The sequence below is a fragment of the Taudactylus pleione genome, unplaced genomic scaffold, assembly GCF_031769625.1.
Source record: "Taudactylus pleione unplaced genomic scaffold, aTauple2 ptg000040l, whole genome shotgun sequence".
NCBI classification, from domain to species: Eukaryota; Metazoa; Chordata; class Amphibia; order Anura; family Myobatrachidae; genus Taudactylus; species Taudactylus pleione.
The window spans coordinates 12933024-12954552 of NW_028284442.1; the positions used below are offsets into that span (position 1 = coordinate 12933024).

Here is a 21529-nt window from a genome sequence, read left to right on the forward strand (position 1 = left end):
AGCTTTAGTAAATCTACCCCAATATCTCTTTCTGTGTATTCTATCCATCCACTCCAAATCTTCAAATATAACACATACCTCATGTGAGATTTTGATATCCTCTATAGCTCAGAAAGGGAAGGGCCCCCACATATTCACTACTGTTAAAATAATAGCAAAAATCCAATATAACTTTAATATGGAGATTATTATGTTGTTTAGTAGCACAAATATCTAACTGAAGGGGGGGGGGGGGACAAGCTTGTGTAGATAGTGTTTTAAGCATCTATCAAAATTAACCTTTTCACATGTGACTGCAGTATTCACATTCAAAACATATGCACAGATGAGTCAGTATCAGTTAGACATAGTTTGACACATTGTAACATATGTAACCAACATCTCTGCATCTATTGGTATCATGAAAGTGTGTGAAAGGAGACAAATGTGTTCAGTACTAGGTCACAGAGGTGGCAGCTGTCTTGCCCTATGCTGTTGCAGTGAAACACCACTAACAACATCCCTTGTCTTCCTTGCCTCTAATAACCCATCTGCTAATAACATTTTAACATAATTGAACCTAAGCCTATTTTAGCACTTTCATGATTTTAATGCCTAAGAATATACCGTATTAGCTGAGTGTGCATCAAGTACTATAATTAGTTGGCTTTATCGTATTGTGCCATTTGCCGCCTCTGTTATCTACACCACAGGTTCTCAAACTCGGTCCTCAGGACCCCCAACAGTGCACGTTTTCCAGGTCTCCTCACAGAATCGCAAGTTAAATAATTAGCTCCACCTGCGGATCTTTTAAAATGTTTCAGTGAGTAATGAATACACCTGTATACCTGCTAGGTGACCTGCAAAACGTGACCTGTGTGGGGTCCTGAGGACCGAGTTTGAGAACCACCGATCTACACGTTATTTCGGGATGTCCTATAATATCCCTTTCTGACTTGGGGCATATTCAATTAGTGCGAAAAGCTGTTTTCAACGGTGACTTCATTTTGCCATGCGAAAACTTATCTCCGTATTTTCGCTGGTGTGGAAAGTCAATACATTGGAATAGGCGAAAAAGATTCACCTATGAAAGGAGGCGAAAAAAAGTGCAGAATTAGGGTTTTGGGGTGAAAGCTTGCGGGAACCACCCTGCACCCTTGTGACCGCCTCCCAAAGGTAAACTGTGTCAGAAAAAGATAAAAATAAAACCCATAAGAACACCTCAAAAAATGACTTTGAAAAAGGGGGCGAAACAGTACAAAGTTGGGGGACAAACTTAAAAACTAGCAAAATAGACTCCAGGGGGGCCTCAAGTATGCCCCAGGTGTTTTTAAGATTGCAGGTGCTTGCGGAAGGTGGATTTTTTTTTAGGTTTTTAAAACTTCAGATTAGCAACTTTAAAATATGCTTGCACCCATTTTCATGTACCCCAAATTTGCTTTTTGGGGGTATCTATAGTGATCCCCAATGTTAGTGCATCTTTTGGGGGCTGTCAGGCCGATTTCCCCAAAGCTGACAGCACTTTTCACCTGGTCCCTTTTTTTTTCGCATCCTTTGGAATTGAATACTGGGATAAGTAGTGACGCGCGCAAAATTTTTCCACAGGTAAAACCAGCGATAACGGCGAAAAGTACGAGACTTTTCGCGGCTAGTTGAATATATCCTAAAATCCAGGTTTTTGTGCGTGAATGCGCATCAACCCAGGTCTGGCGTAAGTCTGAAAGACGCAACCTGGGTTAACAGTCCCGGGTCCGCGACCCTGCTCCCTAGTAGGGTTTTTCCTGGGACTTGCAACCAGTGGCATAACTAGGGTATTTGGAGCCCAGTGCAAACTGAAAAATGGAGGCCCCCCCCTCTATGCCCTCACAGCCTGCGGGTGCCGTCTCCACCCGCGGGTTGCAGTGTCCCGCGGGTGGGGAAATGTGCGGTGACCCGGTCACCGCCGGAGAATATTCTCCCTGTCGGCAGTGCTTGGGGGCTGCCCGACGTATCCATAAGTGCTGGGCACGCCCCCAAGAGTGACAAAAAGTGGACGCGTCTTATAGAGATGCCCCTTTTCAATGGCCATGCCCCCTTTTCGGGCGCGCACCTTAGGCGGAAGTGACATCTCTGGCTCCGGGACCCTGCCTGGCTCCGGGGCTAGAGTGAACACTAGTGGTCCCCCTTATGTAGGCTCCCAGTAGTGATCCCCCCCCCCATATGTAGTGGCCCTTATACAGTGCCCCCAATAGTGGTCCACCTTTATGCAGGTCCCTATAGTGGTCCCCCTTTATTCAGCTCCCCAGTATTTGTCCCCCTTATGCATGCCACCAGTAGTGATCCCCCCCCATGCAGTGCCCCCTTTAGTAGTCCTCCCTATTCAGTGCCCCCCAATAGTGGTCCCCACTGTGCAGTACACCTTGTGCCTGCAGTAGTAAGCTCCTTATGTAGTGCCCCCGGTAGTAGTCCACCCTATGCAGTGCCCCCAGTAGTGGTCCCCCCTATGCAGTGCCCCTTATATAGTGTCCTCAATAGTGGTCCCCCCTGATGCAGTGCCATCAGGAGTAGTGGTGCAGTGCCCCCAGTAGTAGTCTTCCCCCCCAACAAAGCAGTGACCCCACTAGTGCAAACAGACACACTCGAAAAAAAAAAAACTGAATTCCTGCTCCCACCGCCGTCCGCTCCTCCGTCCTCACGGGTCGGCCCGCTCTGCGTTGTGGGAGAGACGTCATAGTCTTGATGACTCGGGTCACGCCTAAAACGAATTGGTTAACCGGAGACAGTGGCGCTTGGAGATGAGATAATCTTCAAGCGCTCACTGATGCCGAAAGACCCAAGTCCAGGTGTGAAAGGTAACGACCCGGTAATAACCTGGGTCGTCTGGCTACAACCCGTGCTCTGTGTCCCGGGTCCGAGCCGAGTTGAAGCCGGAATTTTATGTCTGACAGCGGTATAAGTTAACTCCATTAAATACATATATTAAACTATGAGTGTGTTTTTTTGGGGGCGGCAAAACTGACACACTGAAATTCATTGTAAAATCATCTACTGTACATGGAAAATAAATTTAAATGAGTGGGAAAATGACAAATTTAATAAACAAACATTTTAATTTTATTTTCAGTACAATACACAAAGTAACTTTAAATTCAATATTTTCTATTTGTCAAGGTAAGACCATCAGTCTACACCTGACCCTTACCTCTTAATTCCACAATAAAAACCAAGGGGCCACTTCTGAGTTAGGAGCAAGCCAAAGAAAAAAGCAGGAGGGTCACAAAAATTATATAGAATTCTTTAGTATAAAAAGTAAATTAAGTAAGTAAAATACTTCTTGCAGTAAATAAAAGAAACTATTTACTCCCAAACTACTGCAGTCAGTAGTAATGGGAAAAGTCTGTTCCTGGACACAATTTAAAGTGGATGTTTAATTATCAGAATGTCCTCTGGCTGAATGACGCACTCCTTGGTCTGGCACATATGTAGAGATGGCCACGTGACACAGGGCTGTTCGATTAATGTAATAGCCACTGTGACCGTGGCAATCACATATGAGGTGCTCCTGCACCAACAATCCCCAACTGCAGCACCTTACAGGAGAGGTTACCGGTCGTGGTGTTGACCCCACACAGGGTTCTCAGAGGCTCCCGCAGCACAGTAGCAATCACAGACAGTGGTACAGTGCAGTTTCTCAGGTGCTTTGCCCTCTGTTCTATTTCATGGGATTCTTGCACTGATTCTATATTTGAACATTCTGCTGTGCTTGCTTACACACACATACATACGTGTGTGTGTGTCTGTGTGTATATATATATATATATATATATATATATATATATATACACACACGTGCATAAATATTGGGACATTGACAGAATTTTCATATTTTGGCCTCTATTCACCACCACAATGGCTTTGAAATGAAACAAACAAGATGTGCTTTAACTGCAGACTTTCAGATTTAATTTGAGGGTAATTACATCCAAATCAGGTGAATGGTGTAGGAATTACAACGGTTTCTATATGTGCCTCCCACTTTTTAAGGGGCCAAAAGTAATAGGACTATCATCTCAAAAGCTATTTCATGGACAGGTGTGGGCTTTTCCCTCGTTATTTCATTATCAATTAAGCAAGTAAAAGGTCTGGAGTTGATTCTAGATGTGACATTTGCATTTGGAATCAGTTGCTGTCGACTCTCAATATGAGATCCAAAGAGCTGTCACTATCAGTGAAGCAATCCATCATTAGGCTGAAAAATCAAAACAAACCCATCAGAGAGAGAGCAAAACCATTAGGGGGTATATTTACTAAGGTGCGGGTTTTTAAAAGTGGTTTTGTTGCCCATAGCAACCAATCATATTCTAGCTATTACCTTCTAGAAGGTGCTAGATAAATGTTAAGTAGAATCTGATTGGTTGCTATGGGCAACAAAACCACTTCTAAAAACCCGCTCCTTAATAAATATACCCCTAGGTGTGGCCAAATCAACTGTTTGGAACATTCTTAAAAAGAAAGAATGCATCGGAGAGCTCAGCAACACCAAAAGACATGGAAGACCACGGAAAATAACTGTGTTGGATGACAAAAGAATTATTTCCCTGGTGAAGAAAAACCCCTTCACAACAGTTGGCCAAATCAAGAACACTCTCCAGGAGGTAGGTGTATATGTGTCAAAGTCAACAATCAAGAGAAGACTTCACAAGAGTTAATATAGAGGGTTCACCACAAGATGGTAAACCATTGGTGAGCCACAAAAACATGAAGACCAGATTAGAGTTTGCCAAACAACATCTAAAAAAGCCATTACAGTTCTGGAACAACATCCTTTGGACAGATGAGACAAAGATCAACTTGTACCAGAGTGATTGGAAAAGAAGAGTATGGAGAAGGAAAGGAACTGCTCATGATCCAAAACATACCATCTCATCAGTGAAGCATGGTGGTGGTGGTAGTGTCATGGCGTGGGCATGTATGGCTGCCAATGGAACTGGTTCCCTTGTATTTATTGATGTTGTGACTGCTGACAAAAGCAGCAGAATGAATTCTGAAGTGTTTCGGGCAATATTATATGCTCATATTCAGTCAAATGCTGCAGAACTCATTGGACGGCGCTTCACAGTGCAGATGGACAATGACCCGAAGCATACTGCAAAAGCAACCAAAGAGTTTTTTAAGGCTAAAAAGTGGAATGTTATGCAATGGCCAAGTCAATCCCCTGACCTGAATCCGATTGAGCATGCATTTCAATTGATGAAGACAAAACTGAAGGGAAAATGCCCCAAGAACAAGCAGGAACTGAAGACATTTGCAGTAGAGGCCTGGCAGAGCATCACGAGGGATGAAACCCAGCGTCTGGTGATGTCTATGCGTTCCAGACTTCAGGCTGTAATTGCCTGCAAAGGATTTGCAACAAAGTATTAAAAAGTGAAAGTTAGATTTAGGATTGTTTAGTTTGTCCCATTACTTTTGGCCCCTTAAAAAGTGGGAGGCGCATATAGAAACCGTTGTAATTCCTACACCGTTCATCTGATTTGGATGTAATTACCCTCAAATTACATCTGAAAGTCTGCAGTTAAAGCACATCTTGTTTGTTTCATTTCAAAGCCATTGAGGTGGTGAATAGAGGCCAAAATATGAAAATTCTGTCAATGTCCCAATATTTATGCACCTAACTGTGTGTATATGTATGTATGTGTGTGTGTGTGTACATATATTTCACAAGCAGGCAGCACTCCACAGACTTAATCAATAGACATTCGAGAAAAGCGGTAGCAACATTTTCAGATGCTTTAATTCATCTTTCTTCAAGGCCCCTTGGATTTTTGCACCCCGGCTGCTGGATTGTATCAGGGGAGTGCCGATCAACAAAATTTTATATATATATATATATATAATATATATATATATTTACACACAATTTCCAAAATAGGCGGCACTCAGAGACTCAATAAATATTATATATTATTTATTTTTGCAGATTTTACTAGTGTCTGGGATTTCTTTCTTGTATGGTATCTTTGCACCTTGGCAAAACAATATTGAACCGCAGGGGGGAGGGTAGGCAGATTTAAAACATGCAGGGAGATTTAGAATTGAGAGGAGTGTGTCCTAACGCAAATATAAATTTCACAGAGCAAATAAAGCTGTCAAGTATTTGTGGGCTACATGCAAATACAGACAGTATTTACCTTTCATACAAAATCAATAAGAAAACATGTATTTCACCCTTTGCATTGCAGCAAGGTTTATCCTGGTGCAAAGGTAATAGTTTGTTTTTGTTTTGCTCCCAACTATGGGGCAGATTCAGTTACCCGCAGTGTTTACAGCACTGGTAAAGCTCTGGGTTTAACATCCGGAACTAGTCAATGATCCGTTTCTCCATGCAGTAAACCCACGGGCAGCACGCATTAAGGGCCTGATTCAGAGCTGAACGCTCTGACCAGAGCGCTCGCTCTGAATCAGGGCCCTCCTCCCTGAAAATGGAGCGTCCTCTTGGACGCTCGCATAGCTATGGGTGACCACCCACAGCATATGCTAGCGTCCATGATGATGGTCGCGATGGTCTTGACCATCGGGCTTGCGACGGAGACCCTGCGGTAGGGTCTCGCTGCCGCAAGCCCAGGAGTGATTTTGGCTCTATCAGAGCCAAAATCACTCCCACTGACATCACTAGTGATGTCAGTGGGGCCGGCTTCAGACGGTAGGCGTTCCCATGGGAACGCCTCCGTCTGGCAGGCACGCCCACCAAAGGGGGCGTGCTGTCAATCAACATCGACAGCACGCCCCCTTTGGTGCGAGACCCGGAGCGATGGAGAGCCCGTCGCTCATCGGGTCTCGCGCATGCGCGCGACGGAGCTCCCTCCGTCGTGCGCATGAGCAGTGGGGGAACATCGACCCGCTTGCGAGCGTACTGCCGCTCACGAGCGGGTCTGAATGATCCCCTAAGTTCTAGAATCTATGGGTTTCCTCGTACATTAAGCCCCAGAGGCTGCTTTTAACATGGATTTCTACATCCGGGTCAATAGGGTATCCACAGGATACCTTGGGGTATAGGTGATGACGTCAGGCATCGGGCACCATAGAGTTAAGTTTTCAGCCTCCCAGGATGCACTAGGGTCCCCCTCCTATACCCAGCCCCCGAGCCAAGGCATCTCAGTTTCGTTGGTGCCCAGCTCGGAGTCTGAGCACCTGTTTAGAGGAGGGCTAAGGATAGCCCCTGAAGTTTTGGGTAGGCCTAAAGCACAGTCTTTTCCCCGACAGGCTGGCCCCACGAACTCAGCCAAGCCCTGGAAACAGGCCTGGAGTACCAGATGTCCGGCCCCTAAGTCTGATGACAAACCTGCGGCCTGACGGTCCAGGCCTCCCTTTGGGGGATCCCAAAGTGGGAGGCTGCCTGCTGCAGTTCGCCCAGTGTTGGTCGGTAACCACGACAGACGATTGGGTTCACTAGGTGGTTTCTCACGGGTATGCCCTCTCCATTCGGCACAGGCCCCCATCCCGATTCTTCACCACGGGTCTTCCCTTAGACCGGAACAAAGCCGTGGAACTGCGGAAAGTTTTGCACACTATGCTCCAGGCTGGAGTTATAGTGCCTGTTCCATTCTCCCAGAGGGGCCAGGATTTCTATTATGTTGGGCGCCCAAAAAAAACAAATCGCTTCCTTAGAAAGTTGGTCATTTTGATTTAACTTTCAATATATAAATTAAGTGTATTAAAATTTTTCTCTCTGGCTTTTTGACTGCAAACTTACGTTAATTGGTTTTGCCATCGTAAATGTTATTTTGTGCCCAATGTACAGTAATCCTTCTTTAGGGTAGAAGGCGGAATACAAGAAAACTGCAATACTGTAAATGTACTGTTACAAACATGCATTCGTACTGTTTAAACTGCCCCTCTTTTGTGTACACAGGCAAGATAGGACTTGACAATATTCTTGTGGTTAGCTGGAATGTTTACAATATTAAGTCTTGTTTGTTATGTTATATAAAGTCAGAGCTTTATGCAATGCTAACCCTGCTCATCATGCAAATGTTTACTGAAGTTCCGTAAGGTGCCCATACACCGTGTGATAAATCGGCCTATCCAACGGATTGGTACGATTTGGCGGCTATATCGTACCGTGTATGGGCATGATATTGGCCAGTGCGCGCACCCGTGGGGTCGTACATCGCACCCCCAGAACTTACTGAAGGTTCAGTTGATCTGGGGATGCGATGTGCGATCCCATGCTGCACTCTGCGGGAGGGGGAGGGGGGGCCAGCATATCGGGCGGTCGGCCACCCGATCGCACCGTGTGTGGGGACCGCCCGATATGTCGGACGTCTGATTCCCCGTTGCGTCGCATGGTGCATATCGCATCGTGTTTGGCCAGCTTTACACTGTGGTTCTACCTTCAGACTTACAAATTTGGTTGGTTTGGACCAAATTGGCTGACTGTATTATGTGTGTGTCAAATTCATGCCAGAGCAATCAGCATATTGGGACCTTGGCTGATGATCACTCTTGTTGCGTAGGTAATGTGATGGGGGGGAGTGCAAAACAATTATGTGCATGTTGCGTTCTGATCATTCTGTGGAAGCTGATTAATTGGACCAAAGTACTCTGCAAGCACACACTGCTAAATTCCTCAGTTATGGTTGGCAATCAGTTTGAATGAATGTATTTCAATCAGTGTGGCTTGGTTTAGTGTAAAGACTGCAGATATCTTACTTGGGAATACACAAGTAGTTTATTTTTCATTATTTGTTTTTTTTAGTTTTCCCCGCAGTTAAGGTTTTGTAAATGGCATCCTTCTCTAAGGGATGTATTTGCCTCTCTAGATCTTACTGTAAATAATACCTCATTTCCACCAAAAACCCGGGTCCACCTGGATTTTCAGACATGGTTCCAACACAGGTCAGATACCGTTTACACAGCACCATCGATCTGGGTTATTCTCAGGTCAGCTCCATTCACACTGAACTTGGGTCTGCCATGCTGAACTTGTGAGGTCATAAAAAGTGGGAGGTGACTACTTCACAACCACCAATCAGCTCATTTTAGGCATGACGCAGGTCGGATAACCCGGGTTGCGCCGTTTACACTGCACCATTACTCAGGTTCATCCTGAGTCCGAACCTGGTAGCTATCTTGGGTAGATTACCGGGTCACTTGACCCGGGTTATTTTCCAGGGACACTTTTACACTGAACTGCAACCCGGGTAGACCCAGCAAAAATCCAGGTTTTTGCACTGGTATAAAAGGGGTATAAGTATGTGTTGTGACAAAAGCACTGGTAAGGGTCATACACAGGATCTATATTTGTCCCAGGGAAATGTATATGATTGCAAAGCAGACTTGATAGTATTTAGCTATAGTAAAAGCTAGATATAAGTTCCTGGGGTTATGGATGGAGAGTGAGGGCACCAATCCAACAATCTGTGCCCATACATTAGATATGTTTCATTGATTTGCAGATCATTTTCAGGAAAGACAGATCTTCCAGTGTTAAAAGGCTCATAATTTTACTAGTAATGGGCGGCAAATTGGCTGATCATTACCATACACTAGAAATCTACAGCCCCAATTGGTCTGTGAAATCCAACATGTTGGACAACCTGATTCACCAATTCCAATCACATTTTGTGCAGAATCTGTGATCTGTCCTCTGTTAACATTGCAGATTTGTTTACTCAATCATCTGCAAAATGCAGAATAGTCCCAATTGATTGCTGATGTATGTGGAACTTAACTCAGCTCTGGTGGTGCCACACGTAACTTGCTACTAGGCTAATTCTTTCAAGCTATTGTATTGTGGGAAGATAATTACAAAGGCATTAAGGGAAATAAAAGTTAAATAATAGCAACTGAGACTTAATAGTACCGCTTTTCATACTAGTTTTATAACTAGTATTTAATATTCATTACTTAATGTTTTTATTCAACAAAGAAATAAATATTATTTGAAGGAGACATTTGCTTTATGCAGGTAAGAGGTAAATCTGCTGAACTTCATATAATAAATGTGTTAATAAGTGAACTTAATATATAAAATTTATTTTGAAGCCAAATAAATTACCCACAGTATACAACAGCTTTTTTTTTTTTTTTTTTTTTAAATAATAATAAAAACAGTACCCTGCAATTTTTAACTAAAACAAAAAACACAGAAAAAAGCACCAAATGTATTCTTAAAAAATAAGGAATTGTATTGTCTTTTATTCCCTTTTTTATTACTAATATTTAATGGTATTCAGTAGAAATCTTACATTCTTAAAATGTTGCCATATATGTAAAAATATCAATTAATTTTTTCCATAAAAATAAGACTTTACTTTCTGCTAACTTTTAAATAACCTTGTCAACAGGCAGTATTCCTCTTAATATACACGGGCGACGGAAAGACCCTGATGTTAGCCAGCAGGGGTGCACATATTGGGTACACACTAGACAATGTGCCCGATATGTCGGCCCCATCCGCAAGATCGGACGACATATCGTCTAGTGCAGTGTTGGCTAACCTTGACACTCCAGCTGTTGTTGAACTATATATCCCAGCATGCCCTGCCACAGTTTTAGCATGCCCTAATAGCAAAACTGTAGCAGTGCATGCTGGGTTATGTAGTTCCATAACAGCTGGAGTGTCAAGGTTAGCCAACACTGGTCTAGTGCGTACCCAGCTTTACTGTGAGGCTTGTATTGAACTTAAGTAATTGTTCTTTCTTACAGGACTAAAATAGAACTTTGTGACATATCGTAAAGCATATGCTGGACAACTACGTGGTTTAAATTTTTTTTTTTATATTCCGTCTGCTTTGTTTCCATTCCCACGATTTGCTATGGACTTCTTGCAATTTCTGTTTCTTTAAGTTACAGTTGTGTTGTCTCCTGCAAGGGTCAACTATAATTGAATCCAGTATTTGCAAAGTAAATGAGAACATCTGTGCTGAAGGGAAATAGACAGCTGTTGCCTGACAAGATTTGAATAAAAGAGAAATTAATAAGAGAAAAGACCAACCATTTTGTCCTGTAACTGCATTGGTTTTTTTAACCTCGTTCACCGGTTGCATGAAATAAAATCAGTGTTGTAGTGTGTTCTCCTCCTTTGACAAACTTTTTTTTTTTTTTTTATTATTTTTGAGAGCAGTGTAGCCTTGTTCAGGACTTGGGAGAATGCAATGCCTTTGTACATCCCTCCTTGAAATTTGTTCTCCTTTTACTACTTACTGGTATATAAACTTGTGAATGTAGAAAGAGCAGAGCTAATAAAATTAACTTTGTTTTTTTTTTCGGTTGGTGGGGAAGTTATGCACGGGTTACTGCTCAAACCGTCAGTGAAGAGTTGCTCTAGAATTATGAAGCTTGTTATCTTCCGTGTCTCTGTTCTTTTACACTTCCTCTTTTTTTTTTTTTTTTTAATTTAAGTCTCTTTATTAAAGCCATTGACAATCTTGGGACATATCCAATAATTTACACAACATGTAAAGTAAATAACAAATACAGAAATGTCGCCATATTTATTTACAAAAAAGAGTACTACCAGTTTTGCATAGCAAATGGAAAATAGGGAAGGGTAAAGAGGGATATGGGAGAGAAGAGAGGCAACGACTATTTCAATAATTTTGTAATAGGAGGTGCAATCGAAGGTGCATATCCTAATGACAGAACAATGTTCCGACTCTTGTGGATACATTTAGGTATCACCAGGTAGCTTCTGTTAAAAGGAGAATACCAGGCACCCCATATTGAGTTGAACTTCTCCACTTTGTCATGGAGAAGGGTGGTGATATATTCAGTCGAGGCAAAATACCAAACCTTGTTAATTAGAGCAGGAATAGGGGGTACAACAGTCTGTTTAGTTTGCAGCTTTAAGGGGTTTATCTGCATTAAATATGTGGCTACAAAGTTTCTTTGGTTTAGGGACCCCTCTCGGGCTTAAAAAGCAATACATGCAACAGGTCCTTAGGAGGAGTAAAGTTAATCAATCTACCCATCAAAAAAAATACATTGTCTTAGAATTTTGAAAGAGCATTCCTACCACGGGTACAAAGTACCTCTGTTACACACTGTCGCCAACATAGGTCCAAGGACATCGGAAATATATAATGCAATTACACTTTTTTTTTTGGTCCCCTAATTTCACGATAATTAGCAACAGTATTCTTGTCATGGGATGAACTTTTTGGGGTTTCGTTTGCTTTCAGCAACTATTCACTGATTAATCAAAGAACTTTGTCAAACCAGACACCATAATTTACCATTTTCTTTTTACTTTATCGGAATTTGACTTAAAAGTTAATTTACATTCAAATGTACACAACGTAGAAATGTAATTATTGTGGCTTGCACAAGCAAGTGATGGTGCATGCCAAAAACACTTTAATGCTGCTATAATCCAAACAGCAGTGTGAACAAATGCACTTCTACATGCACCCACTTTTTAACCAGCATTTGTCATGTGTTAACTTGATGTTAGTACTATGATGAACAGGCATACTGGAGGCTGACAGTGGTCCAGTGAGGCTTCACCTGGGGCCCCCAGATCTGATCTGAATAATAATCTTAATTTCTGCTTATAAAAAAGCAAAGATAAAGCAGGCAACACAACTAACATGGCTGTTGGATTGGCTCCTGTAGGTAGACTTACTAAAGCTTCTGGAGTAGACCAGTGGTGGTGGTGTCCATAGCATCCAATCAGTCTGGTTTTTTTTTTTTAGAATACACTAGATAAATGATTGCTAGAATCTGATTGATAGCTATGGCTAACACCACCACATTTAATTTTTTGTTAGAAAGTTTAGTAAATATACTCCCTGAACTGCTGGCTTCTAGATTCTGACAAAAAAATTTATCCTGCTCTACTACCTAGTGCAGATGTCCTGGATGCACTCTAGTCCCTGTAAGGGTGTATATAAAGGGAAAGGCTGCTGTTATAGGTTAAAACCGCGCTTTGTGGTTCTAGAGGTCTTATCACTTCTATTTAGGTATTATTCTAATAGGTGAGAAGTTTGAGTGGCATTTGGGAGGATATGTTTGCATGTGGGGAGTTTAATGATATGTTAGGGGCATGATGAAGGTCTCGGTGGCATGTTGATTGTACATGATTGAGGTCTCAGTGGCAGTTTATATCAAGTGAGATCATTTTTGGGATAAGTTATGGGGGCCAATTTGTGGCAGTTTTTTAATGTTTGAAATAAAGAATAATGCATGACTCTTTTGAAGATTGGAAGGCCACACATGAGGCCCTTGTGCATTAATTTCAAAGCAGTTTACCTATAGATCTCTATAAACCTGCATATATGCTTAGTGTTCACTCTAGCTCCGGCGGCAGGCAGGGCGTCGGAGTTAGAGAGGGCAACCTTATGCACGCGCGCGCCCTAAAAGGGGGCGTGTCTATAAGATGCGTCCCTTTTCGTCATACTTGGGGGCGTGCCCGGCGCTTACGGACATGCCGGGCAGCCCCCAAGCGCTGCAGAAAGGAAGAATAGATGCCGGGCGATGCGCCCGGCATCTATTCTCCGGCGGTGACTGGGACACCGCATGTTTTTCCACTCGCGGGACTCTGCGTCCCACGGGTGAGAACGGCACCCGCAGGCTGTGAGGGCAGGGCGCTTTTTGCCCCCCTCCTGGAGGGCAGGGTGCTTTTTGCCCTCCAGAAGGAGGGCAGGGCGCCGCGCCCCGCTAAAACAGCCTAGCGGGAACGCTATATGCTCCCTCTTTTGAAAAGTGTAGGTATTGGTAAACCCCAACTAACTGTTTTATGTGTTATGTATTCAAATTCTACATTTAGGGACAGACATTGAAACCGGCTGTGAGAGCTAAATATATTTTAAATTGGACTTGGTAACCTTCTAACTATATGTATTTTTTTTTTTGGGTAAAATATAAATAACATAGTTGCAGTCATCAATCATATGGTAATATTCCCCCACATTGTACTTGAAATTTGTCTGATCAGGCATTTGTTATTTGTGGATGAAAATTTATAATTAAGGTTCTCGTCATTCATTTTGTGGGCATAACCAATATGCAGCCTTGCATTTTCGTAGAAATCGGGGACACCCTATACATGAGTTATTGGTTCATTGTGAATTCATGGCCTTCATTCCAATCTCCTGTCTATTAGGTCCTGTCACTTACACTGGAAGTACTCTTGAAAATTACATTTTTATTTGTTGGTGTAGGCATTCTCTACAGAGTTTTCACTTTTTCTTTTCCTTAAATCCACTATCTAGTAAACAACTCGAGGCCACTGGCATGCATTTTGTTGAGACTGACAGAGAAGGAGACATGCATGTTGTTTCCTGCTTGGTTTCAAATTTAGTCAGTGCAAAAGCAATAAGCTGAAGATTACATTTAGTTAGAGCTACACAACAGTATAAGGGTCCACCATAATATTTTGGAAAACAGGTATAGGGAACACCGTTCATTGAGTAATGGTGCAAGACTGTTCACATTATAGTAATACTATATAATCCTATTATTTAAGAATTGTATATATATTTTTTTTTTTTAATTATGCTGTTGCTGATAAAGGCACTACATTTTTAACAGTAATCATTCTGTATCGATTTAGCATGGAGCTCATGAGATTGTGCAAAAACAACTACAGTAGAGAAAATGTATACACCTAAAAATAAAAGTAGTACCACTTATGTAGACTGTCAATACTAAATCCTGGTCTTTTGTAAAAGATAACAGTCTTCATTCACAGATGCTTCAACTTTAAATTCACTCCTGTAGCATTATTACACTTTCAGTATGTTTTTTGTTCAAGCTGTACTAACAAAAGGTTTCTCCATTAAAATGTAAAAATAAATAATGTACATGTATTAGTAATCACTAATAGGTGTGCTGTGAGTGTCCACATTATCTTTGCATTTTGGACCTGATTCAGAGCTGGATGCAAATGCGATTACACACGCAGATCGAGCGATTGTTTGCCATTGCGCATGCGTAGGGATTTGCGACTACGGATGCACAGAGAAATCCATCTCAAAGTGAGTGACAGGTTGTCAGTGTTTGGGGGTGGTGATGGTGGGTGGTTTAAAAAACGCTGGCGTGTCTGTCCTTTTGAACGCCGTTTGATGGGCATGCATAAATTGGCTACCGCAATTGTATACGCAGCTCTGCATGTCAGAAGAGCTCCCAAGGCTGCGGCAGGTCAGACCTGCCGCAAGGGTAAGATGGCTGCTTGTTGTGCATCAATAGTAACGGGCAAAACATTGTTTGTTTTTGTGGAAAAACCTTTTAAGTTTTTTCAGAATTGCATGATGTACTTCTATATATATATATGAAATCATTGGCATTTATAACTTTTTGTAACTTTCAGTGACCTAAGTCTCAGAAGAATGGCTGAATTGATTCTGAAGGAAATTGGAATTTTATTATGCGTTGTGGTGTTATGTTATTGGAACAGTCTCTTCTGTGGATTTGTGTTTGATGACGTGTCAGCGATTCTGGATAATAAAGATTTGCATCCTTCAACGCCCATAAAAAAGCTTTTCCAAAATGACTTCTGGGGTACACCAATGTCTGAGGTAAGTATAACATCAATGATTTTAAAGTCTAGTTTCCTGGCTGATTAATTGTTGTACATAGCTTTCAAATTGTCTGCATTGATAGGTTAACATAGTCAGGGATTTCCCTCTATACAAGAGTAATACCCCTTTTACACCAGATCAAAAACCTGGGTTTTTGCTGGGTCTACCCGGGTCGCAGCTCAGTATAAAAGGGTCCCTGAGAAATAACCTGGGTCAAGTGACCCAGCAATCCAACCCAGGTAACTACCAGGGTTGGACCCAGGATGGACCCGGGTTATGGTGCAGTGTAAACGGTGCGACCCGTGTTATCCGACCTGGGTCATGCCTAAAATGAGCTGATTGGTGGTTGTGGAGCAGTCACCTCCCACTTTTTATGATCTCACAGGTTTAGCAGGGCAGACCTGACTTCAGTGTGAACAGAGCTGACATGGGAGTAACCCAGATCAAAGGTGCAGTGTAAATGGGGTCTGACCTGGGTTGGTACAATGTCCAAAAGCCCAGGTCGGACCTGGTTTTTTGGTGAAAAAGAGGTATTAGGTGGTGGTTGCACTTTCAAATTTCCAGATTTCCTGGTCTCTACCAGTCATCAAATTTCTCTGTCGAAATTTGCACTTAAAATGATATGTTTCATAATATGAAAACTAACAAAACGAAGTACAGGGAAAAAAAAAACTTATACAGTGGATTTCAAGGGAAAATTTGTTCTTATAAGGCTTAAATTTTATTGTGATGGAGGGAAAAAAAATCATGGCCAAATTTTCCTTGTAAACGTCGGAAAAATAAAACCTGTAAAAACACTATACTATAATAATATAGTTTTATTTTTTCATTTTTTTTTTTTATTTTTTTTTATACACTAAATAGTTTAATATAATTACCAGCCTTGGATAAGTGATGAAATGTTTTTCTTGAAAGTAACAATTACCTCCTTTCAACCCATTAAACAGATTTAGACCCTCAAGGAAGTTATTTAGTACTCAGAAGTCTTTTGGCGAGGTCAGATAACAAAATCATTGTTTGCTTGCCACAAATGATTATCCATTAACTTCTGAAGCTACAGTAATTATATGTGGGGTTTTCATTTTGATTCTGGCCTTTATATAGATAACCACCACTGTTCAAAAAAGGGATGTGCAGAATAAACTTTTAAGACCTCTGAGGTGTAAACACAAATTGACAAATTTGGCAAGGTTTTCATCCACAAAGAAAACTTCATAAATAATTTAATTTCCAGGGAATGCTTAGGCTAGACCTTTCTCATAACCTTTGTTATTTGTAAAGCAGTTTCAGATGTAGTTGTACTGACAATCTTTCCAACAAATTAGATAAAACAAAATAATTAGATGAAATTCATTCCACATGAATTCTAAAGTTGTCTGAATTAAAAAATGGATAATTATGCAAATGTTTGATCAGCTTTTTAAGTGTAAATCTACTTTATAAGTTTTGTGTTCGGTACCATTAGACCTTTGTTGCCTAGAATGTATCTCTAAAGTAACATGCTTCCTTATTTATCTATATTTGGTAATGCCTGAGCCTTATGCACATGTAATACAATTCTAATCTTATGTTGATGCCTTACTATTTGTCAGAGGAATCTCTTTCCACTCAACCTAATAATTTAGGCACATCAGAAGGCTGAATTGCTGTATATGGAAATTAGTGTAAATAGTTGCATGTTCCAACAAAGGTAACACAGTTCTAAGAACCTAAATATTCAGCATTCAGCAAATGTAACATTTATGTAAGCTAGTGTGTCTGCTAGCCAGCCGGCAGGGCAGGGTAGTTTCCAGCCATGTAGTTTCTGCGGGCACCAAAAAGGGGGCGCGGCCGAGCGGAGGTGTCGTTTCATCACACTTGGGGCTGTGCACAGCACTTATGGAGGTGCTGGGCTTCCTCCAAACTCTCCCCTCACTGTGAAAAGATGCCGGCGGTGATTGGTCACCGCAGCTTTTCCCACCTGTGGGACACTGCGCCCACATGTGGGAAAGGCAGAAGAGGCGTCACTAAAAGGGAAGGGTGCATGTTTCCCCTTTAAAATCCGTCAGGGTGCAGTGCCCCGCTAAAACAGCCTAGCAGGTACACTAGAAGCCCTAAGTGTGGGTTACTGCTTTACAAAGTGCTGCTGTATGTAAGTTCTAAATGTCTAATTTAAAACTGCGCTACCACCTGCTTTACATTTTACTGACCACTTGCAGGGGTGTCAAACATGGGGCAGTGGAACTACACATCCCAGCATGCAATGCCACAGTTTTTCTATTAGGGCATGCTAAAACTGTGGCAGGGCATGCTAGGGCCGTATGTTTGACACCCTGAGCCACTAGCTGGACTTTCAAGGGCTAACTAGTGCAGCCAGTTTTCCTGGTTGTTCAGTTGTTGTTATTGGAGACCCAGTCAAAACCTGGTCTGTGTTACACTGTGGGAGAGGAAGGGAGAGATCTAAATTACATAACCGAAAAACTTCTGCACCGAGTAGTTTCTGGGGTACAGGTTATTGGAGAGAGACAAGTCCAGTAAATCGTAACATGTGGAATGTGGTGCAGCTTTAAACGTGTTAGCATGTTTCACCTTTGTGCTATTGTAATGATTATTGCCAGACTAAAACAAACCATTTATTGCAGTGGTTCCCACACTGGGTGCCTAAGGGTCCATAAAATGATTTTTAGTCAGTGTTATAGGCAAAACCAGTGCTAATGGCTGCCAATAAAAAAATATGTGGACAATTAGAAGCGCAGCCCTGTCATCCACCACATAACTGAACCGAAGGGTGACATATAAGCACAATTTACTTCATTTAATTTTTGCTGAATTTCTCAGTAAGAAACCTTTGGCCAAGGGGTGCCGTGGGAAAAAATGCTGATACTCGAGGGCGCCGTGATTCAAAAAAGTTTGGGAACCACTGATTTATTGTATATGTAAAAAATAACATATAAGAAATGGACTTGTCCGCCCAGGAATATTATTTTTATTCCCCTCAAAATATCAATGTATATAATTTCCTACATTGGGGAGGTGCACCTAAGGATATTAACTCAATAGCAAATTGTACCAAAAGAACCCAAGAGGGTTCAACTACTCTTTCATTGGGCACTGTCAGAAATAATAATGTAAACCAGGGTAATTATGTGATATATTTAATGATATATTAACACTTTTTTTTATTTTTTTAATTATTACTTTTATATTTGAGGTGAAATATTTAAAAATTTAATATATTCAAACAAAGAAATAAGGTGGTTTAAAAAAAATCATCTATCTATTGTGTTTAAAACTGACTGTATTAGCTCACTTATACCCCTTTTACACCGGAGCTAAAACCCGGGTTTTTGAAGGGTTAACCCGGGCAGCTCCCTGGTGTAAAAGGGCAGAGAGTTGGATCACCGGGTCGAGTGACCCGGCAATCCAACCCAGGTAACTAGCAGGGTTTAACACGGGTGTAGCCTGTGAAACCCTGCTGTGAGAACAGCGCACTCCGGGTCACGATGACCTGGAGTGCGCTGCTAGCTGGCCGATTGGTCTGTCTTCAGTGGCGCTTGGAGATGACGTCATCTCCAAGCGACCACTTTCACTCCGCAAAAGCCGGGTCTATGCAAACCCGACTGCGGTGTGAGCGGCGCTGACTCGGGAATATCCCGAGTCGGCGCCGGCAAAATTCCGGGTCTGATCCGGATAGGAACTTTGGCCCTGATTCAGAGCCGGACGCTCTGACCTGAGCGCTCGCTCTGAATCAGGGCCCACCTCCATTAATATGGAGCGTCCTCCTGGACGCTCGTATAGCTGTGGGTCACCACCCACAGCATATACGAGCGTGCAGGATGATGGTCGCGATGGTCTTGGCCATCGCGACCATCGAAACTGCGAGCAAAAGCCTGCGGTTGGGTTTTTCAACCGCAAGGCCAGGAGTGATTTTGCCTCTATCAGAGCCAAAATCAGTCCCACTGACATCACTAGTGATGTCAGTGGGGCCGGCTTCAGACGGTAGGCGTTCCCTTGGGAACGCCTACGTCTGGCAGGCACGCCCACCAAAGGGGGTCTCGCGCATGCGCACGACGGAGCTCCCTCCGTCGTGCGCATGCGCAGTGGGGACCATCGACCCACTTGCGAGTGGACAGCCGCTCGCGAATGGGTCTGAATGAGGGCCCTTGTTCCAACTCCGGGTCAGACCCGGAATTTAGGTGGAAAAGGGTTATAATTAAGTAATATGTGCCGCCTCTCATTTTTGCCACAACTGTGTGTGTGTGTGTGTGTGTGTGTGTGTGTATATATATGTATGTATGTATGTATGTATGTGTATGTGTGTATATATATATATATATATATAATATATATATACCGTATTTGTATATACTATTTGTCCACTTGTAATACCACATCTATCCAGTAATCTCCTCGTTATTAGACTACATTTGGTGAATATGCATAGCTCTTATGTCATTTTTATAAGATACTTCCTTGGTATCATGTACCTAGAAGATATTAGATTTGTGCTATGATTACCACTAGATATATATAAGAAGATTGTCAATGTAACTATTCGGAACTATTTAAAGTTTTGCTTATAATATGTTAAACACTCATTAACTAGCAAACTTCTATAATTGCACTATCATTGTTCATAGCAAGATATTATAGAGCATATGTATTCTATATCCACACTCATGAACTGGCAAAATAATATACTCGCAGCATTACTGTTCTTAGTTAAATGAGAACTTTATATCTGTATGTTAATATGTAATCTAAATAGTAACTTTTCACTAATTTGATCGTAAGATCACACTGTGCAATTGCCTTATCTATTCTGCAATGTCACTAATTCCGTGTATGCTGTCTGTATACAATGTAGCTATACAACAGAATATCTGTAAAGTGCAATCCCATTCAGATTAATAGGTGCTTCTATATAGTAATTGTACTGCTGGGTGTTGCTATAATGTTATCTCAAAGTGCACTAATAAAGACTCTTCTAATTTTCCCAACAAAATTGCATTTTCTTTATAAGATTTGTGGGATTGTAGCAATATTCCTCATGTATTTATATCAATGTGGTATCACGCATCTCTATGCACTTATTTTTTTATTCTACACCCAGCATATAACCAAGTCTCGTGAACTCCTCTGAAGCTGTCCGTTAAACAGCATACATTTGTAACATTATTCTGTCATGCTATCTATACAATAAGATTAAATTTCCTTGTTCCTGACAATGTTACATCTTAATTGATATTGTATGCTTTAGATATAAAGTTGAGGCTAGGAATCGGAGTATAATCACTCTGCTCGATGTTGCTCTAATGCCCTCCCTGCGTGTAATAGTTAATATGTGTACAACATCTGACAAAATCTCATAATGTCCTCTGAAGCTACTGATTAGAAAACATATATATGTAACCTTTATGGTGGTATAAAATACCGACAGTCAGGATACTGGCGGTCAGAATCCCGACGCCGGGATCCCGACAGGTTTAGCATACCGACACTTGTTGGTCGGTATGCTAGCCCTCTCCCTACCCTAACCCTCCCTCTTTGGTGCCTAGCCCTATCCCCTCCCCCCTTGTGTCTGAACCTAATCTCCCCCGCACCCTAAACCTTACCCTCACCCCAACACCTTTACTCACCTTCGGCAGCCGGGATGCCGACCAGCGTCTGTATTCTGGCGCCAGTATTGCAAGCGTCTACATCCCGACCGCCGGGATTTTTGTACCTGCAGCTCTGCAGCATTTAGGCTACCTTGAGTCTGCTCAGCTTATGGCACCAGTCGATATCTGGCCAGGCTGGAGCAGGAGACTGGTACTAGCTGCCTCAAGTGACCCAGAGGAGGAGGGTGCAGGTGCTGCTGGTGGTCCAGCGGCATGACCGGAGTGGTGCAAGCCTGATAGCTACAATGGACATGTGCAGATAGCAGCACCAAGTAATTAATTGCACTCTCTGCAAGCAGTGCTTACAGATAATGGCAGCAGGATGTTCATCTGGACCAGGCCCCTCTGCCTGAGCGGGGAGTAGCTGTATCCATATCAATGGTGGCTCATTTCCCATTGTACCAAAAGGGT

The 21529-nt window shown here is 42.2% G+C and overlaps 1 protein-coding gene across 2 annotated transcripts in view; it reads left to right on the forward strand.

The window, feature by feature from the left end:
* TMTC3 (transmembrane O-mannosyltransferase targeting cadherins 3) overlaps window positions 1-21529 on the forward strand; it is a 106440-nt gene that overhangs the window by 3267 nt on the left and 81644 nt on the right. For both annotated transcript variants that reach the window (XM_088454396.1, XM_088454397.1), the window contains exon 2: window positions 15269-15476. In XM_088454396.1, the coding sequence (XP_088310522.1) occupies window positions 15269-15476 (208 nt within the window). The remainder of the gene's footprint in view (window positions 1-15268; window positions 15477-21529) is intronic.